The 21,152-nt window shown below is 49.6% G+C and overlaps 1 protein-coding gene across 1 annotated transcript; it reads left to right on the forward strand.

The window, feature by feature from the left end:
• Positions 1-1,748: 1,748 nt before the first annotated feature.
• Ctrc (chymotrypsin C) lies at positions 1,749-20,364 on the forward strand. Its single transcript, XM_057784152.1, has 8 exons — positions 1,749-1,788; positions 2,891-2,982; positions 3,066-3,163; positions 4,402-4,527; positions 5,350-5,486; positions 7,191-7,336; positions 8,659-8,811; positions 20,170-20,364. Exons 1-8 carry the CDS (start codon positions 1,749-1,751, stop codon positions 20,362-20,364), a joined length of 987 nt encoding a protein of 328 aa, XP_057640135.1.
• Positions 20,365-21,152: the final 788 nt, after the last annotated feature.

The raw sequence follows: 21,152 nt of genomic DNA on the forward strand, positions 1-21,152 counted from the left end.
AAGAGGCAACAGCTGCCACCAGGCTTGTCAAAGGAGGCAGAGAATCCAGCCCCTGTCACTAGCACCTGTCCCTTTCCCGGGCTCTCCTCCCTCACAGCCCCCACGCAATCACATATCTTTAGTGGTTACTTTTCCATTACAGCCTCTGACCCTGAGATCCTAGGTCCTAAGAGCCAACAGCGGGTGCTGGGAATCGGGGATATGATGGGAAACAGTGAAGGGACCTGATGCCGTCAGCACCCCCAGTTCTCCGGCTCCTTCTGAACATGGGATGAGCAGAGCAGAGACCTCACTGCATCCCATCTACCAAGCTCCCACCTAGGATGGAACTCATCTGCTGTCTTCCCCAGGGGACACGTCACCCTGACTGCCAGGGAGCTGCCTCCGGCACACAGGGCACACACATAGCAAGTGTTCAATGAATCTTGGGGTGGTGAATGAACCCATTCATGTTTTCTATATGTATAGCATGCCAAATAAAACACAAACACATCTGTAAACAGACAAGTCAAGCCCTATTCCAGAGTCACAGGAATCCACCAGCCCCCTGTGATAGCAATGTCAGCCCACTCAGTATCACAGTGTGGGCCAAGGCTAAGGGAGTCCTCCCTCCAGCCACTCCCTGCAGCAGAGCCAGAGACCAGAGGGCCAAAGTAACAGCTGCCCACCCCATCTGCTGCTCTTGAGAAAGGGCTGCTCACAGGCACACTGAAGATGCCCAAGGGCAATGCCAAAGCCCTTGAGAGGCCCAAGAGAATGCTTTTGATTTCTTTAAGATCATAGGAGGGGCTGGAGAGATGACTTAGTGGTTAAGAGCACTGGCTGCTCTTCCAGAGGACCTGAGTTCAATTCCCAGCCACCACATGATGGCTCACACCTATCTGTAATGAGAACTGGTGCCCTCTTCTGGCCTGCAGGCATACATGCAGGCAGAATACCATATACATGATTTATTTATTTATTTATTTATTTATTTATTTATTTATTTATTTATTTATTTATTATGTATACAGTGTTCTGCCTGCATGTATGCATGCACCCCAGATCTCATTACAGATGTTGGTGAGTCACCATGTGATGGCTGGGAATTGAACTCAGGATCTCTGGAAGAACAGTTTGTGCTCTTAACCACTGAGCCATTTCTCCAGCCCCATAAATAATTTTTTTAAAAACTCAGCAGGAAACAAAGATGGGTCAGTGGCTAAGAGCATTTGCTGCTTTCACAGAGGACCCAAGTTTGGTTCCCCGCACCACATAGCAGCTCACAACCTCTGCAACTCCAGTTCCAGGAGGCCTGATGTCCTCTTCTGCCCTCCTCTGGCACCAGGCACATATGTGATGTACAGCTATACATGTAGGCAAACATTCACACACATAAAATCATCTTTACATTTTAAATAATATAATAATAATAGTGATAATAATAAAACTGCAGAAAATATACAAATTGAGTCACAATCATCTACAAAGGCAGACAGCCTGGAGTTTGGACCAGTATTCTGATGGCAGATAGAGGCCCTGTGGATTCATTCCACCTTGGAAACCCCATACTTCTAGCCAACCACATCTCCTGCCCAAATTAAACAGTAATTACCAAGGTCAGGAAAAGGCCTTGTCAGAACAGGTTTGTCCCCAGGCTGAGGTCAGCCTTGACTCCTGGGCCCTCACACTCCCCCCCCCCCCGCTCCCCACTAAGGCCTATAAATGCCCAGCCTGCCTCCACACCAGCCCGTCCTGAGCGCCTCATCATGCTGGGAATTACAGTCCTCGCGGCCATCATAGCCTGCGGTAAGCTTGGGAGTGGGGACAAGCTGCATCCAGTGAACTGTAAGATCAAGCTGGCCTTGGGGTGTCCTCTGCTCCCCAAGAAAGGCACTTTGGGGTCCTGTGTGGGTTCAGTTACTGACAGTTAAGACACTTCCAAACTAGTAGGTGCTGGAGAAGGGAAGAACACCCTCTAGGAAGTGAGGCTTAGACTGGAGGCCTGAGCAAGGCCCCCAGAGGTGCTTCACCCTGTGTCCACTCCAGGGGGCCACTGGGCCTGCCTTTCCCATCTATGTCTCCCTCTTAGGGTTCCTTTGCTCTCCCACTTTGGTGGCGTTCTCTCAGATTACAATCTGAGGGGTTCGATAGGCTTTGGTTTGGTTTTGGCCAGTGAGAACCCTATGTCAGGTATCAAGCTGAGTTCTCTAGACGCAGGAACAAACTGGACCATATACAGCTATCAGGTTTGTCCATAGCTCCATTCAACAGTGGGGGCACAGAGGGCCAGTGATGCTCGGGCTCACGTGCTGGCTGCCAGCCAGAATGCCAGCCCCATCTCCTCACCTCAGAGCAAGCACACACTGATTTCCTAAACATGACAGTGTGGGACTCCGTGTGGTCCACACTGAATGCTCCCCCCATGCACGCTGCACACAAAAGGCCTACACCTTTCACTATAGGAAGCATCCCTCTTCCTTCTGTGTGGCTTTTGTTTTGTTTTGTTTTGTTTTGTTTTTCGAGACAGGGTTTCTCTGTGGCTTTGGAGCCTGTCCTGGAACTAGCTCTTGTAGACCAGGCTGGCCTCGAACTTACAGAGATCCATCTGCCTCTGCCTCCCGAGTGCTGGGATTAAAGGCGTGTGCCACCACTGCCTGGCTTGTGTGGCTTTTTAAAATGTGTCATGTAGCTTAATTCTCAGGAGACGCGAAGATTGGTGTTATTCTACACACACACACACACACACACACACACACACACACACGGGGTGGGGGGCACTGAGGCCCAGACAGCTAGGGGGACTCTGAGTGGAATGAGCCACCACCACACCTGAGCTTCCCACCTGCCCCTTGGGGGGTGGAGGGCACGACACAACAGTCTGCTCACCTTCACGCCCCTCTCTCCCCAGCCTCCAGCTGTGGGAAGCCTGCCTTCCCACCCAACCTGTCAACCAGGGTGGTAGGAGGAGAGGATGCTGTCCCCCATAGCTGGCCGTGGCAGGTAAGCACTTCCTGAGGCAGCCGCAGAGGTTGGAGGGACAAGGCTGGGGGTCCCTGGAGGGCTGACATGTGGCCCTTTTGCAGATCTCTCTGCAGTACCTCAGGGACGGCGTATGGAGGCACACCTGCGGGGGCTCTCTGATCACCAACAAACACGTCCTCACCGCTGCCCACTGCATCAGGTGAGCGGGGATGCCATCCCAAGACCCGAGTATCTAAGGCTCCAGGCACTGGGCTCTATTTGCTGCTTGAAAACATTTCCTGTGCACCTACTATGCGCCAAGAAACAGCAAAGGCAACAAAAGCCACCCTCCAGGGCTATGTTGTCAGCATGTTCTATTCTGCCATTCTAGCAGAAAGTAGAGCAATAGATGAACAAGAAAATATGTAATTTATCAAACAAAAAAGAGGCTGGAAGAGGGGAAGGGTACAGGCGGTTTGGGCTCAATTTAAAAGAAGATAACCCAAAACTGGGAAGATGGGTAAGAGGGAGGGAAGGAGAAAGGGAGGGAAGGAGGGAGTTAAAATAGCAAAATAAGGGATCTGGGGATGTAGGTTAGTTGGTGGAGCTCTTTCTTAGCATATACAAAACTGTGAGCTGACTCCCCAGGTGTGATGGGACCTGTAATCCCATCAGTTGAGAGGCAGAGGAAAGAAGAGTCAAGGTTAAAGGCTGTCCTGGGCCGGGATATCCTTGCATTTGAGGCCAGCCTGGGCTAAAAAGAAGAAAGGGGGTGGAGAGTGAGGGAAAGAGGGAAGGAGGAAAGGAGAGAGGAACAAAGAAAGAAAAGGGAGAAGGAAAGAAAGAGAGATGGGTCTGGGAGAAGGTCTCTCTGAAAGAGCAAGGACACAAAAGGAGGGAAGGGGGAGGCCATGGCTGATCTGTGGAGTCCAGGAACAGCCTGCCGAAGGAGGCACCTCTCTGAAGCTTGGGAAACACTGGGGCAGCCTCCTGCTGGGAGCAGAGAGTGAGGCCAGGGTCGGGGTGGGGTGCGAAGGTGTGTTTGCAAGGACTATGATTTGATTGGAGAGAGGCAGAGTTGTGGGAAGGGCTACGGGTGCAGTTAGCCACTGTTTTAGGAGATGCCTAACAGTCAGGGAAAGCCAGGTGTGGTGGCGCTGGCCTGTCACCCTAGAGTATGAGAGCCTTGTTGTGGGGAGGACAGAGTCAAGCAGGAGTCACTCAGGTGTCTACTGCCATGTGGAAGTCAGAGGAAATGACAACTTGGCTTTTCCTAGCCTGCCAGTTTAGGGCGGCAAGGCCATACTTCTCTCCTCTTACATGGGGTCGATGGGAACAGACACTAACTACTCCCTTTCCCACAAAGCCCTGTTGCAGCAAGAGGACCAGGTCACCAATGCTCTCAGTTTCTGGTTGGCCCTGCCAGAAGCCACTTGATGTCTTTTTTCCCCCTTCTAGCGATACTTTAACCTATCGCGTGGCCCTGGGGAAGTACAATCTGACAGTGGAAGATGAGGAAGGTTCCGTGTATGCAGATGTGGACACCATCTATGTCCATGAGAAATGGAACCCCATCTTGGTGAGGTGAGTGCCAGCCCTGGGCAGCTGGAGTCACAGAGTCCAACCCCTGCACTTGGCATGCCCAAACCACAGGGTCACAAGATGGCACCCATTCAGTCCTTCACTGTGATCAAAGATTAGGATTAAGTACATAAGGGATCTCTATCTCCAAGACCCCCACCAAACTCGTCTAGAATTCACCCAGCCAGAGGCTGAGCCAAGTGTCACCCAGAGTGAGTGCCCAGCACATGCGCAGACGCCAACAGACATGTGAGGTGCCGCCCTTCATCTAAGCCTCATGAAGACAAGGAACTAAAGCTCCAAGAGGTTAGGAAATATAGTCCATGTGGAGTTTGGTGATACAAGCCTTTAACCCCAGTTCTGAGGAGGCAGAGGCAGGTGGGTCTCTGAGTTCAAGGCCAGCAGTTTGGTCTGCTTAATGAGTTCCAGGACAGCCAGGGCTACATGGAGAGAACCTGTCTCAAAAAAACAAACAAAGAAAAAATTAGACAGCACGCTGTGTGAGCTTGAAAACCCAAGTTTAGATCCCTGACACCCACATGAGAAGCTGCGTTTGGCTGGGAGAACCTCTAACCCCAGTGCTGTGGGAGGTTCAGACATGGGGATCTCAGGGGCAGCTGGCTGTCCCCAGGGAATAAGGTGGAGAGTGAGAGAGCAGGACACCTGACACCATGCATGCGTGCATAGGCACAGTCATTTGTTCTCCAGAGTGTCCACCAGCTAATAAGCCACTAGGAGGTCTTTATGGGGAAATCTCTGGCCACCAAAGTTTGACACCCAGCACCACCTTCTACACACTTACCAAACTTCTGCTTTGCTTTCCAGGAATGACATTGCCATCATCAAGCTGGCTAACCCCGTGGAGCTGAGTGACACCATCAAGGTGGCCTGCCTCCCAGAGGAGGGTGTCATACTGCCTCAGGACTACCCCTGCTATGTCACTGGTTGGGGTCGCCTCTGGAGTGAGTACAGCCTGCCCCGGGACATCCCCGAGACTTTCTGGAGGAGGTGCCACTCAAGATCAGCCTGTCTCCCATGTTCTCCCTCCTGCCTGATAGTTTCATAGATTTTAAACCTTTGTGATAATGACAGTTAATATTCATTACTCAGCCCAGATCATGTGACAAGCATGTCACAAGTGAATGTGTTGGGAGATACGAGGATTAAATAGGCTAGAACTCGTCAAGCATTTAGAAGAGAAATTGGCTCATTGCCTCAGCCACATAAGTAAACTAAAAACAAAAGGCAGGCCTGATCATGAGGGCCTGCCTGTGATCCAGAACTTAGAAGGTAGAGGCTGGAGGATCAGGAGCTCAGGGTCACTACATAGGGAGTTTGAGGCTAGCCTAGGCTACATGAGAACCTATATCAAAATAAGAAATAAACTAACCAACTAATTAAAATCATCCTTTTAGGGGTAGGAGGCTAGTTCTCACGGCAAGCCAATGTCCAAGCAGATGTCAGCTGAACTAGATGGTTAAATGGAAATTAAAGCTATGCACAGCTTAGAGAAAGCACAGGCTAGCTCTTAAGGCCATCATGGGCAGGGGGCTGGAGAGATGGCTCAGAGGTTAAGAGCATTGCCTGCTCTTCCAAAGGTCCTGAGTTCAATTTTCAGCAACCACATGGTGGCTCACAACCATCTGTAATGAGGTCTGGTGCCCTCTTCTGGCCTGTAGGCATACACAGACAGAATATTGTATACACAATAAATAAATAAATAAATATTTTTTTAAAAAAAGGACATCATGGGCAAAGAGTACCTTCTGATATATGCAGCTAAGATGGAAGTAAATGACAGTTGAACCCTCAAGATCCTAACTGAGGCAGAGGGATCACAGGTAAACCTGCCACAGTATAGAGTGAGTTCAAGATCAACCTGGGCAACTTAGGGAGACCTTGTCTCTGTACAGAGTGAGTTCGAGACCAGCCCCTGCAACTCAGGCAGACCCTGTCTCAAAACTACAAGTTTAAAGAAGGCTGGGTATACAGCTCAGTGGTAGACTGCTTGCCTAGCATACTCAAAGCCCTGGGCTTGATCCCTAGCACAGCAAAACAGAAAGGGAGTAAAAGTCAGACTCCAAACTAAAGACACGTGGTCTCCAAGGGACTGCGAACCAAAGATTTGTGCCATCCTGATGAAGGGCACACTCACGGTTCCCACAGCCTTCCATGCATCAAATATTGTAATTTAAAAAAAAAAAAAAAAGCATCAAGAGAGAGAAAGACACCAGGCAACAGAGCTCACGTGGAAGGTTGTTTTTTGTTTTTTCTTTTTTTTTAACGGAAAGGGAACATAAAAAGGGGGACGGAGAGTGGGGAGACTGGTCTCTGGAGACAGGAGCAGCAGAAGAGAAGAGAGAGATGGGCAAGGGGAAAGAGACAAAGAGATAGGCAGAGAAGTAGAGAGAGAGAAAGGAACATAGAGAGAAAGAGAGAGATGGGAGGTGGGCAGGGCCTTTTAAAAAGGGAACGCAGTGAATGTGCCCAGGAGGTAGCTGAGAATGTAGCCCATCAGAACTCCAAGGGCAGGCCAGTACGGACGCCTGAATGCTAACACCAAAACCTGCCTTTGCCCAGTCCCCGTCTCCTGCTGGCTGGAGGCCAGAGCTATGGCTGGGCTGAGGGCACAGGCTGACTCCCTGACACGACTGCTCTCTCCACAGCCGATGGTCCCATCGCTGATGTGCTCCAGCAGGGCCTGCAGCCCATCGTGAGTCACTCCACGTGCTCCAAGTGGGGCTGGTGGTTCCTCATGGTCAGCAAGTCAATGGTGTGCGCTGGGGGTGACGGTGTCATCTCAGCCTGTAATGTGAGTTTCTTGGCACAATACCAGGGGGCGGCCGGGAGGTGGGCAGAGCAGGGTGAGAGGGAGCCAATCAAACCCCTCCCTCCAGAAAGCCACGCCCCGAGGGACCCTGCAGGCCTAGGGGAAAAGCTGCCACTCCAGCCCACTCCTCGCTGCTCACCCCCAGTGCATGGGAACAGGCAGGGGGCTGGACATGAGCGGCTCAACTTCAAGCCCCAACAGAGCAGGCAATTTGGTGGTCTGCCGAAGTGTTCTATAAAGTGGGGGGCAGGGGAGAGGTGGCTCAAAGGGTAGAGGGGACCTGAGTTTGATCCCCAGAACCCACGTGGTTGAAGGAGAGGACCGACTGCCACAGCTGTCCTCTGATCTCCACACTGCCCTGTGACATGTATGCATGCACACGATATAAATGGAAGAAAACGGGGCCGAGGCTGGGGAGGTGATTCGGTTGGTAGCGGTTGTCTTGCAAGCACAAAGACCCGAGTTCGAGCCCCAGAACTCACGTTGTAAAAATGCCAAGCATGGTGGTGCAGCTGAATCCCAGGGCCAGGGAGGTGGAGATACGAGAACTCTTGGGTCTCACTGGACAATGACTCTAGGCCAGCTGGCCAGCTCCAGGCCAAAGAGAAGAAGTACAGCTGAGGATGGAATGCAAGGGCATCTTCCGGCTCCGCACACATACACATATATCTGCATGCACACTGGCAGGCATACCTGCATCCTCACACACACATATACATACATGCACACATGCATGCACATGCACACATCCAAAAAAAAGAGGCCGTAGAAACCACTCCACAGAGCCGCCAAGAGACTAAATGGGTCCATAGCAGCATGAAGTAGCTTCCCTTCAGGTTTCATATATGCTCCTGAAGGCTCCGAGGTGCCAGTCCAGGGAGACGGGGTCTCGGAGTATGACCAGAACCACAAAACATCCAGGACAATGGGAGACTGTCCATTCTGAAACAGATAACCCTCTCCCCACACCAGCCTCCCTACTTTCCTGGGCCTCTTCAGGATCCCCAGCCTCCTTGACTCTCTGGCAAGTTCACAGAAGCTTACACACAGTGACCTGAATAATCGGGGAAACTGAGGCAGAGTCGGTTGGCATCATCCCAGACCACAGCAAACCAAGAGCTAACTGACACCTCAGAGCCTTGCAGAATGAGGTCCAGGCAGTCCCTACGCTTTCTCTGCCGCTATCCCTCCTGCTAGTCTGAGGCCTAAATAACAGAGAGGTCAAGGGCCCAGCTCACATCCCCCCAGCAGCCAAAGGCAGCCCTGAAGGAGAACTGGAGCTGAAGCCTGCTGCTCTGTTGCAGGGAGACTCGGGTGGCCCACTGAACTGCCCAGCAGAAGATGGCACCTGGCAGCTGCATGGTATCGTGAGCTTTGGCTCCTCTCAAGGCTGCAACGTAGCCAAGAAGCCAGTGGTCTTCACCCGCGTGTCTGCCTACATTGACTGGATCAATGAGGTAGGTGTCCCCTACGCCCCTCCCTGTGCCCCTGAGCCCACTTCCTCATGTAGACTCTCCTTCACTGGCCCACATTCAAGTTCCATTCTTCCATTCACTGAGAAACCCTAGCTGAATCCTTCTTGGAGTAGGGACAGAGGCTCCCAATAGGTATAGGATATGTTCTGAGCCCACATGGACTATGCTCTGAAAAGCTGGGAGACCCAGAGCCTTTAAGCAGAGACGAGGCCTGGCCATTTCCCTGCTGGGAACCTACTACCCTGAAGCGCCTTGTTCTGCCCCAGAAGGTAGTGAGTCCCAGAGTCACTCATAACGGCTTCTGTTCCACCAGAAAATACAACTGTGAAGAGTTGGTTCCAGAAGCCTTGCGCCCCATCTCCCAGCAGCAATAAAGCTCCTTCCATGAACGCCTGGGTACATTCATTAATGCCTTCCGGGGGTTCCCGGGTCTCTGCACACTGGAAACATACACCCTAGACCAAGCCATAGAGACGTTAAAGGCAGGTGTCACTCGTCAGCTGGAGGCAAGCAGATAGCTTGAGGGGTCAGAATTAAAGTCTAGGGCCTCCAGCTGGTAGAGGCAGAGGGCTCCTCAAGGCCAGGTCACAGGAAGATGCATGGATCTCAGAGACAACCACTAATTCCTAGGGACGAGCGCCCAGCGGGTTCCTCCCGCCCAGCACAGTCTCAACAGCAGCTGTTGGCCAGAGGTGTCTGATTGAAGAAGGGTTTAATGAATCCTGAACCAGAGTGGCACAGGAGGGGGAGCCCCTAGATCCACCCACCGGCTGGAGGAAAGCAGTGGTTTCCACCCAGTCTAGGAAAAGCCTTCACTGAATAAGATGGGGAGGGAAGTTGAGGCCCAGAGAAAGTGCTGGACTAGGTCTCCGGCACAGTGGACTAGGGACAGGAGTGCTCTCAGCAGGCAGGTGAGACTCCAAACCTGTGTAGCCAGGGTCTGGTGAGAGATGTCCCTGCCCCTTCGTCCCCTGACCAGAGGATCCCCTGGCCTGGGACGCGCCGGAAAGTGTGCCATTTCTCTTAGGGTTCCTATTTCTGTGATGAAACACCATGACAAGAAGCAAGTTGGGGAAGGAAGGATGTGTTTGGCTTACACTTCCACATCACTGTTCATCCTCAAAGGAAGGCAGGACAGGAACTCGGGCAGGGCAGGGACCTGAGGGCAGGAGCTGATGCAGAGGCCATGGAGGGGTCCTGCTTACCGGCTTGCTGCCCATGGCTTGCTCTCAGCCTGCTTTCTTATAGAGCCCAGGACCAACAGCCTAGGGGTGGCACCACCCATAATGGGCTGGACCCTCCCAATCAATCACTAATTAAGAAAATGCCCCACAGCCCGATCCTAGGGAGACATTTTCTAAGCTGAGGCCCCCTCCTCTGTGGTGACTCTAACTTGTGTCAAGTTGACACAAAGCCAGACAGCGCAACTGACCCCTTGCCACCTGGCACACAAACACATCACTGTTAAGCAACAACCTTTCCTTTCTTGTTCATCCCCAAGAGGATACATTAATAAGAACAATACAATGTAAAATATTCCAAGTATTAAAAACCCCAATCTTTACAAATTCAAACACTTTAAAATTCAGTCTACCTAATTTCCAAAGTCTCTTTTAAAACCTAGAATCTTGCTGGGCAGTGGTGGTGCACACCTTTAATCCCAGAATTCAGGAGGCAGAGGCAGGTGGATCTCTGTGAGTTCAAGGACAGATTGGTTCACGAGCAAGTTCCAGGACAGGCACCAAAGCTACACAGAGACACCCTGTCTCAGAAAACCAAAACAAACAAACACAAACTTAGAATCCCTTTAAAATTCAACTATAGGCTCCTATAAAATCAAAAATAAATTTGATGCCAACTAAATACATTCTTACCCCAAGAGGGAAGAACCAGGGCACAGTCACAATCAAATACAATCAAATCAAAGCAAAACCAAACTCCAACTATAAATAACTCAGTACCCAGTGTCTGGGATCCACTCACCATCTTCTGGAGTCTTCCAAAGGGTTTGGGGTCACTTCTCCAGCTCCGCCCTCTGCAGCGCACACAGCTTGTCTTCTAAGCTCCGGCTGGCTCCACTCTGCTGCTGCTTCTGTCCTGGGTGGTCACCCCACGGTACAGGCATCTTCAAAACGCTGGGGTCTCTGCTGCAACTGGGCTGCACTTTCACCAGTTGCCTTCCCTGGGCTCCCTTCATGGTGCCATGTCTCAGCTTCTCTGCCTGACCCCTTCAATCCTGGGCCTTCATCTGCCACTGAGACTGCATCTCTACCGAGATAGCCTCTCTTAAGCTCTCTTCAGGGACTTTGTTGTAAAAAGGAGTGGTGGGCAGTGTTCCCACCTCCCGGCTTCGGGCCGCCTGGCTAGCTTTACCCGAAATAATTACACAAAAACTGTATTCATTTAAACACCGCCTGGCCCATTAGTTCCAGCCTCTTATTGGCTAATTCTCACATCTTGATTAACCCATTTCTAATAATCTGTGTAGCACCATGAAGTGGTGGCTTACGCCCGTCTGGGTGGGGTCAGAGAATCATGGCATCTGCCTGACTCTGCTTTCTTTCACCCAGCATCCTGTTCAGTCTACTACTCCGCCCACCTAATTTTCTGCCCTATTAAAAGGCCAAGGCAGTCTCTTTATTTAACCAATGAAAGCAACAGAAATACAGAAGGATCCCCCACATCAGGACTCTAACTCTGCCACACAGTGCCAAGCCTTAGCTGCTCTCCATGGCCCCTTCACACCTTCAAAACCAGCACCATGGAGTGACTCTTACCCTACAAGTCTGGCTGCCAATGAGAGGTTCAACTTCGGCTATGTCTGGAATACAGCTTCTGTGTGCTGACTCTCAGGAAACATGTTCCTGAGATTTTTACCTCAACAATGCTGGCCTCTTCTTAATCACCATTAAGTTCTCGGCTCCAGCCAACCAGCGTTGAGCTTCCCAGCACAACAAAGATTTCGCTTCAGTAGCTCTGTATCTTGTTAATCACAGCTGGTTCTTCAGCCTCAGCTAACTAGAACCATGAAAATCCCCACCACCACCACCGCTGCCATTTTGGTTTTTCGAGACAGGGTTTCTCTGTGTAGCCCTGGCTATCTTGAAATTCACTCTGTAGACCAGGCTGGCCCTGAACTCAGAGATCCAACTACCTCTGGACCCAGAGAATCTTAATTCAAAAATAACAAATGGCCCTGATCGAGTCTATAAATTTCTCTCTGCAACTTCATGAGTCAGACCTCCATCGTTTCGGCTGCTCTCAATGTTCCCTACTGAGATCTCAACCTCAATGACTTCTCTAGCCCAACTTCTAACTCCATCCACAAACCTCTGCAAAAGCCGTGACCCTTTTGGAGGGGGTTCACATATCAGATATCCTGCCTATCAGATATTTACATTATGATTCATAACAGCAGCAAAATTACCGTTATGAAGTAACAACAAACGATTTTATGGTTGGGGGTCACTACAACCTGAATATTAAAGGGTCACAGCATTAGGAAAGTTGAGAACCGCTGCCCTACAGGCTGGTCTACAGCCTGGTTTTTTTGTTTTTGTTTTTGAGATAGGATTTCTCTGTGTAGCTCTGGCTGTCCTGGAACTCCCTCTGTAGACCAGGCTGGCCTCGAACTCACAGAGATCCACCTGCCTCTGCCTCCCAAGTGCTGGAATTAAAGGTGTGTGCACCACAACTAGCCCCTACGGCCCAATCTTATGGAGGTATTTTCTCAACGGAGGGTCCCTCCTTATAACTGTACCTTGCGTCAGGTTGACATAAAACTAGCCAGCACACTGTCTACTGGGGTTGCACCACAGTCTCTGACCTCCTCCCGAGAGCGGCTAGTTACAACTACTGATTAGACCATTAGCTGCCCTGCTCTTCCATCAGGCATCAGTTGCTGGAGGCGGGGACTGTGATGGCTTCCCCTGCCCCAGGGCGCCACTCCCAGGAGTGTCCTTTGTTACTCAGAAAGTGATAGGGTGTAAGGGTCCCCAGGTTCAGAGAAGATCCTTGCTCTGCAGTAGACAGAACACTGTGTGCGCACGAGGGTACTCGCGTGTGTGCATGCATGCATGTTCAGAAACGCACACCAGGGGAACAGAAATGAGCTACCTTAACCGGTGTCTGTTGGCAATGGAAGTCCAGGAGGGATTCCTAGAGGTGGCAGTGCCCAAGCTAGTTCTTAAAATTGGAAGTGTCCTAAGAGTATTGCTGGCTGCTTGACCTGAGCATCCTCAGAAACCTTCTTTCATGCCTGTCTCTATGTGGGCGGTGATACATGCTCTACTCTTGCTGACCCCAAGTTCATTGCAGGTAGGGAACTAGGGGGAATCAGTTTTGGCCAATAGAACATAATAATCTGGTGTTCGATGAGCTCTGTGGGTTTTACATTCATCTTATCTCCCCAGCCCAGGCCGGTGAGGCTGGCTGTCATCACACACACACCCTTTGACGGATGAGAAAAGAAAGGTCAGATTGATCTAGTGGCCTTCCAGGATGGCTTAACTAGAAAGTGGGAGAGCTCAGACTCAGACATTGCTAATCTGGCTCCAGAGTACATGGATCGGAGCACAAATGTAAGGAGAGAGAAAATCTTCCCTGTAAGGGGAACCAACACACATTGAGGTTGTGCCTTGAATACAGGCTCCACAGCTGGAGCTGAGGCAGCCATCCTGTGGTCGTGTGAACTGCAGCAATACCAGCTCAGGTCTTGTAGGAGCTGATGCTGCCGAGCTGAGGCCAGCAACCACTCCCCTTCGAATTTCTTTGCTGTGTGAAAAAATGAAAATAAATCTTGTGGGGGTCCACAGAAGTGCATCCACTCCACCTTGACTGAAGGTCAGAGGGCTTAAGTCTGCTCTCAACCCTTCAAAGTTACTGACAAGAGGTCTGACTTAAGAAGTGGCTACAAACAAGATGTCCTGACTTAGGATGTGGTTACTTGGTGTTTTGGACATTAAGATGGCCAATAGAGCTGGGTCTGCTCCATATCAGTCAAAGGTCAGGGAATTCAAGCCTATTCCTGCTCCTTCAAGGATATGACAGGAGGTTTGAACCAGGGAGTGGCTGCCTACAGGATGCTTGGTCTAAGGTGTGGTCCTTACATGTCCTACCTAAACAACAGAATAGGTAACTAAAGGATACAGTTACTTGATATTTCAAGTATTGAGGCAAGTAAGTGTTCTGTTTGTTCTTTGTGTCATGTTAGAGCAGTCTTTTGTCTTCTTCCCTCCTTTTTGGATTGGGGTATAGAAGCCTATGGAAAGTAAACACTCAGTATTCACTGGGTGGCCCTCCTGGTTCTATCTTATGTCTCTGTGTTTCTTTCATATCTCTGTTGCTCCTATGTAATTTTTCCAATCCACATGCCCCTACCCTGGAGTGTGTGAACCCTGTGGTGGCGGGACCCCAACAGATGCCCCCCAACATGTGACTACAACGAAATCTGCATTTGTTTTAGCCACTGTCGTGAATGCTCCATTTCTTTCTTTCTTCTCTTTAGACGGGATCTTTTGTATAGCCTTGGCTGGCCTGGAACTTCCTATGTAGACCAGAATGGGGCATGGTACTCACAGAGATCCACCTGCCTCTACCTTCCAAGTGCTGGAATTAAGGCAAGCCTGCACAGCCTGACTAGCTCTCAGTTTCTTGCAGATCCACACACTCCTAATGGGAAGCAGAGTAGGGAAAGGGGAGGGGGTCCCCTTCCGGAGTAAAGCCACAGTGAGAGCCTGGAAGGGAACTCCAGCAGCTACTGTTGCTAAAGCATGGTGACTATCTTGAAAAAATACACTCAGTCAGCTAGCACCATGTTAAACAGGAGCCACAGGCCTGGGGAGCACTGAGTTCCAAGTCGGCCTCTGAGACAAGGTGAGCACCTGTCTCCAAACACAGGGAGAGTCTGGAGAGATGACTGAGGGGGCTAAGAGCACTTGCTGCTCCTGCAGAGGTCCCAGGTCTCGTTCCCAGCACCTATTGCAGTTCACGACAGTCTGTAATTCTAGCTTCAGGGGATCCAGCGCCCTCTGCTGGACCCCACAGGCACCTGCACCCATGCTGTACAAATACAGAGGAGCTTTCAGAGGAATTCTACAGAGAAACTGGTGTCCGAGGGTCACCGAAAAGAAACCATGAAAAGAAACGAGCAAAGGTGGTGAAGAAGAAAGTGGCCAGCACTGGTGCTGAGGTTGAGTGCACAGGGGAAGGAGAAGCAATTCAGCTATAGGATGAATAGTGCAAGAGCACAGGCCAGCTCATGCAGCCTCGGGATTGGCTGAGTACGGTAGACTGACAGGTTCCTGGGTTCTAGGTGCCTGTGGCTTTCTGGAGCTTAAGAGGGGTTTCCCCGAATGAGCAGACTCCAGCTTCAGTCCTTTGTCACAAGTTTAAAAATCTCACAGCCACTGGGTGGTGGTGGCATATGCCTTTAACCTCAGCACTCGGGAGGTAGAGGCAGGTGGATCTCCATGAGTTCGAGGCCAGCCTGGTCGACAAGAGCTAGTTCCAGGACAGGCTCCAAAGCTACACAGAGAAACCCTGTCTCGGAAAAAAAACAAAACAAAACAAAACAAAACAAAACAAAAAAGCCCTCACAGCCTTGGGGCTGGAGAGATGACTCAGCAATTAAGAGCACCGGCTGCTCTTCCAGAGGACCCAGGTTCAATTCCCTGCACCCACATGGTGGCTTACAATTGTCTGTAGCTCCAGTTCCAGGGGATCTGACACCCTCACACAGACATACATGCAGGCAAAACACCAATGCACGTGAAATTAAAAATAAAAATAAAATAAAGACACTTCACATCTTAAGGTCTACTTTGCCCTTGGGTGAATGTAACTGCTTCGTGCAATCTACTGAAGAAAAAGCCCTTTAGAAAGTGTCACACTTTCCGGTTTGGTGACCCAATCCGCTTATGGTGCCCGAAATTCAAGGTCTGGGTTAAATAAATCATGTTCCCTGAAAAGTTCATGTCATAACCCCAGAATCTATGAACACGGAAGCTCCCGGGACAAAGGAGGATTTTCAGGTTTGATTTAGAATCTTGAGATGGGGTGATCCGTCTGTGTGTGAGTTTTAGCATCACCGTGAGGTGGCAGAAACAGTCTACCGAGGGGAAAGATTTGCTTTGCTTACAGTTTCAGAGCGTTGTGGCAGAAGGGCACGGCTGCGTAGCCAATATCCTGGGGAACGCGGAGCAGAAAGAAACAATAACAGGAACTGGGTAGGGAAAGACAAGACACAACCCTTGCGGATTTAACCCCTAAATACCTACCTCCTCCAGCCAGGCCCCAGCTCCCCCAGTCCCACCTCCTCCTAAGTGCTTACTGAAATCTTGAATCCACAGATGAATAAAACTCTGGAGGAGGCCAGAGCCCGCTTGGCCAGACCCTTTCCAAAAACGTCACAGACATGCCCAGAGGTATGCTTCCATAATCTTTTAGGTGACTCTCAAGCCGGTCAAGATGAAAGAACTGACCATCATAGCCTGGCCCCAGTGTAATCATAAGGTCCCCATAAGGAGGAGATGAGAGTCACATCAGAGGCTTACGGATGAAGGATGACCCTCCCCCAGGAGGTCAATATCAGGGAGACATGAACACGGAGGAGACTCCACAAGACAAGAGATGGGGGTAGTTATCAGGAGCTGGAAAAGGTCCAGATCAGTGGTTCTCAACCTGTGGGTCGTGACCCCTTTGGGGACTGAATATCAGATATTCTGCATATCAGATATTTACATAATGATTCATAACAATAGCAAAATCACCATTATGAAGTAGCAACAACAATAATTTTATGGTTGGGGGTAACCACAATATGAGGAACTGTGTTAAAGGGTCGCAACCTTAGGAAGGTTGAGGGCCGCTGGTCCAGACGGACTCTCTCTGCAGCTTGCAAGAGAAAGCCAGCCCTGTTGACACCATGACTTGGCCCTGTGGGATAAACTGGACTCCCCGTCTCTAGAACTTAAAGATGAGAAATGGACATGGTGTGTGGTGGCTGTTACCATAGCCAAAGTAACACCAGGCACCATTGTGTCTGACAGAAGGGACCTGTCAGAGTCAGGGATAGAGGAAGGTCATGAAGACTCCCTGGGGCTACTTGGGTGATAGCAATACTGGAGGCCTTGGTTGAGAGGCCACAGACTGGTGGGTGGAAGTGAGGAGGATTGGAACTCAGGTTTTAACTGCACTCCCACCCCCACCCCCCACTTTGAGACAGGGTCTCTATTATGTAACCCCAGACGTCCTGAAACTCACTATGAACCAGGCTGGACTTGAACTCACAAAGATTCACCTGCCTCTTCCTCCCAGTGTTGGGATTAAAAGTGTGCGCTACGACCCCCAGCTTTATCCCCCATTTTCCTCGTGGTGTTGATGAAGAAACGGCATTCACCTCAAAGGAATAAAATGTGTGGTTTATTTTGGAGCCAAATAGGAGTAGCCATGACCCAGGAATGTAGGTTTGGGTCCCCTCAAATACCATGTTCCAGTGAGGTTGCAATTCCATGATCTTTTTATAGTAAGAGAACAAAGAAAGCCACAAATTAAGACACTGTTCAAACATTCTGGTGGTGACGTCAGACAGGTGGGTTATAGCAAGATGGGGGACTCTGCCTTAGGCCTCCACTGCTATTCAACAGCCCTTTGTTTCTGGTGGAAACGTAGAGTTTTGTTAATTTAATATACTCTGAACAGTTTTTATCTATTTGTCAGGGTGCTAGCAGGGTATTTGTTTAGACACAGAGCTGGGGCGAGGAATGGATATTTCGAGACTAAAGACCACACAAGATACACTTAGCTGTGTTCTGGACCTATAACCTTCCAAAGTCTCCACATCACTGCAGGTCTGATCAGTCAGCCAGACACAGCTTCTTTCTAGGAACTCACACTGGGTTGAGGGCTGTGGCTGGCTCTGGCTGGAGAGCCCTGTGCCATTACCCATGATGCTGCGTGGGTAGGAGTTGCAATCGCTCTGACTCACACACGCTGAGAACCATCACTACCAGTTTATGTCAGCCACAGAGAACCCTGACCACTATCCCTTCTAGAAGAGAACCTCAGGCTCAGAGAGGCTTAAATCCCCACCCTCGGGTCACACAACTAGGAACAGGGCACCAAGATTTAAAGTCCAAATACACAGCTGTACCTTGGATAGCACACTGTTCCCCCAGGAGCCTAAAGCCACACAGACCCCTTCAGCACAGAAGTGTTCTAGTAACCAGGGACAGAGTGCAGGTGGCAGGGAACAGCAAGTAATCTAGAGAGACAGAGGAAAAGAATTACTGCTCCTGGTGGAGCAATGGAAGAGTTTAAGGTCACCCTCAACTATATAGCAAGTTATAGACTAGCCTGAACTACCTGACATCCCCATCTCCAAAGATAGGTAGGTAGATGGATGGGTAAGTAGGTGGGTGGATGGATGGACGGATGGACAGATAGACAGACAGACAGACACACACACACGTACACGTAGACAGATCATTTGGTAGGCACGGTAGTGAACGTCTATAATAACACCATTGAGGAGGCTAAGGCAGGGTCTAGGATACAGGGTGAGATCCTTGTCTAAAAAAAGAAAAAGGCCTGGCAGTGGTGGCACACGCCTTTAATCCCAACACTAAGGAGGCAGAGGACAGCCTGAACTACAGAGCTCGTTCCAGGACAGTCAGTTTCACAGAGAAACCTGTCTCAAAAAAAAAGAAAGAAAGAAGGGAGAGAGAGAGAGAGAGAGAGAGAGAGAGAGAGAAGGAGGAGGAGGAGGAGGAGGAAGAGGAGGAGGAGGAGAAAGAGGAGAAAGAGGAGAGAGAGAGAGAGAGAGAGAGAGAGAGAGAGAGAGAGAGAGAGAGAGAGAGAGAGAGAGAGAGAGAGAGAAATGGGGGCTGGAGAGATAGCTCAGTGGTTAAGAGCACAGCCTGCTCTTCCAAAGGTCCTGAGTTCAATTCCCAGGTTCACAACCATCTGTAATGAGATCTGGTGCCCTCTTCTGGCCTGACCACTGTATACATAATAAATAAATAAATAAATCTTAAAAAAAAAAGAAAAGAAAAGAAAGAGAAAAAAGAAAAAGAACAAACAGAACAAACACCTCCCAAGATCTGGGACTGCAGGTGTGTGCTCTAAGTATCCACTGGATTCTTGGTCATTAGTGATTCTTTTTAAATTGCTCTTGTGTGTATACAATATGGGAGGTGCACACAGGCCACATGTGGAAGAGGACAACTTTCAGGATTTATTCTCTCCTTCCACCTTTACACAGAAGTGTTGACCCACTAAGCCACCTTACCCAGCCTACATAGTGAGTTTAAGGCCAGCCTGGGCTAGATGAGACCTTGCCTTACACACAAGCATATACATATAAACACACCCACATAAACACAGGCACACACCCAACTAAACATAAACATGCAAACAAGAGACACATACAAATACACACACACCTAACACAGATACATACAGACACATAAACACACACATGTACACAGACACATGCAAGTGTACACACAGAAATATATATTCAAGAACATATATACTTATATACACTCACACTTGCATATATACACTAATACATATATATATACATAAACACACACTTATACATACCTAACATATACATGTATGCATAAATACAGCTGGAGAGATGGCTCAGAGGTTAAGGACACTGACTGTTCTTCCAGAGGTCCTGAGTTCAATTCCCAGCAACCACATGGTGGCTCACAACCATCTAAAATGAGATCTGGTGCCCTCTTCTGGCATGCAGGCATACATGGAGGCAGAACACTGTATTGTATATGTAATAAATAAAATCTAAAAAAAAAAAACATAAATACATACATAAGCAAATACACATATGCCCACTCACACAAAGAGACATACACACATATATATTGATATGTATAGAAACACATATACATGCATACACACAAAACCCACATGTACTTAAACACGCACACACATATATCAATGCACACATACATACACATACATATACATAGAGAAACATCCATATACATATATACATTCATACATAAACACACACATATGCTGATACATATATGCATGCATACATACAAAGACCACTTAAACACACACATACACAGAGACATACATATATAGAGATTCATACACATATACAACATATGCACACACTTAAACTCATATACATACAGAAAGACATGCATACACATAACACACACACACACTACTTACACAGTTCCCCTTCTGAGAATCTAAGGAAATAGGGAGCCAGAGTCAGGGATTAACATTGACTTTGAGATTGTTTGCTAAGGAACGGTGAGGTGCCGCATGCTCTAGTGCCAAGCCAGTATCTCACCCCAGATGATGTTTGGCTTCAGTTGCCGAATCCGGAGCCCAGAGGTCTGGTGGGAGTTCCGAGCTTCCCATCTGCTCCAGCATTGCTGGCCCCGGCGACAAAGCCAGGCCAGAACCTCCAACCAGCATGCCCACACAGAAACGCCCACGCTGAGCCCAGGCCCAGAGCCAGGGAGCCAGCCACCTGGTTTCTCAGAGTAGCTGTTCTGACGGAGTCAAGAGTTGGTGAGAAGGTCCCATCTGCAGGACTGCTCCACCTGGAGAAGCTCAAGGTCACACAGACCAGTTTAGAGCTCACTGGACAGCCAGGCTATCCCACAGTGCAGCGGTGGGGGGTGGGGTTTAAGGGGATAGATGGGGGCTGCAATGGCACCTTGCTGTTCCCTCTCAGTCTTAGTCCTGGGAAAGTGGTCTGGGGGACGCCTTCCCTGCTGAGACCACGGATGGAGCATGTGCTGCAGGCCCCACCAGACCCCGAACCACATCCCTTTCCCTAGCAGGCCCTGGGTCCTAGGGAGGTCATGTGACTAGAGGCAAGCCCAATCTGCTTGTTGGGAAGAATCTTAAATTCTCATGAAACAATCTAAGGCTACAACCACAAAATGGAAAGGAAATGACCGAGGGGGCGACTTGACTTCTTCCTGGGGTACAACTGGCAGTGGGTTGAGATATCTTTGGTTGTAGAAACTGGGGATGGTGTCTAAGGGGTGGGACCAACGACACTTTGAAGGCTGCTATAATGAGAGGCCAAGCATCGCTAGAGAAAAACACAGCTGGTGGAGGGGCACGCAGCTCAGTTAGTGGAGTACTTGGCTGTCAGGCATAAAATGATTTGGGGCTGGAGAGATGGCTCAGCAGTTATGGATGGGGGCTGGAGACAGGGTTCATTCAGGAAGGGGGCGCCTGACTAGCATGTTCAAGTCCCAGGTTCAAATTGAGAGAGACGGAAACTGAACGTGTTTTCTTCCATTTTGTGGATAAACAACCCT

The sequence above is a fragment of the Chionomys nivalis genome, chromosome 11 (genome assembly GCF_950005125.1).
Source record: "Chionomys nivalis chromosome 11, mChiNiv1.1, whole genome shotgun sequence".
Classification (NCBI taxonomy): domain Eukaryota; kingdom Metazoa; phylum Chordata; class Mammalia; order Rodentia; family Cricetidae; genus Chionomys; species Chionomys nivalis.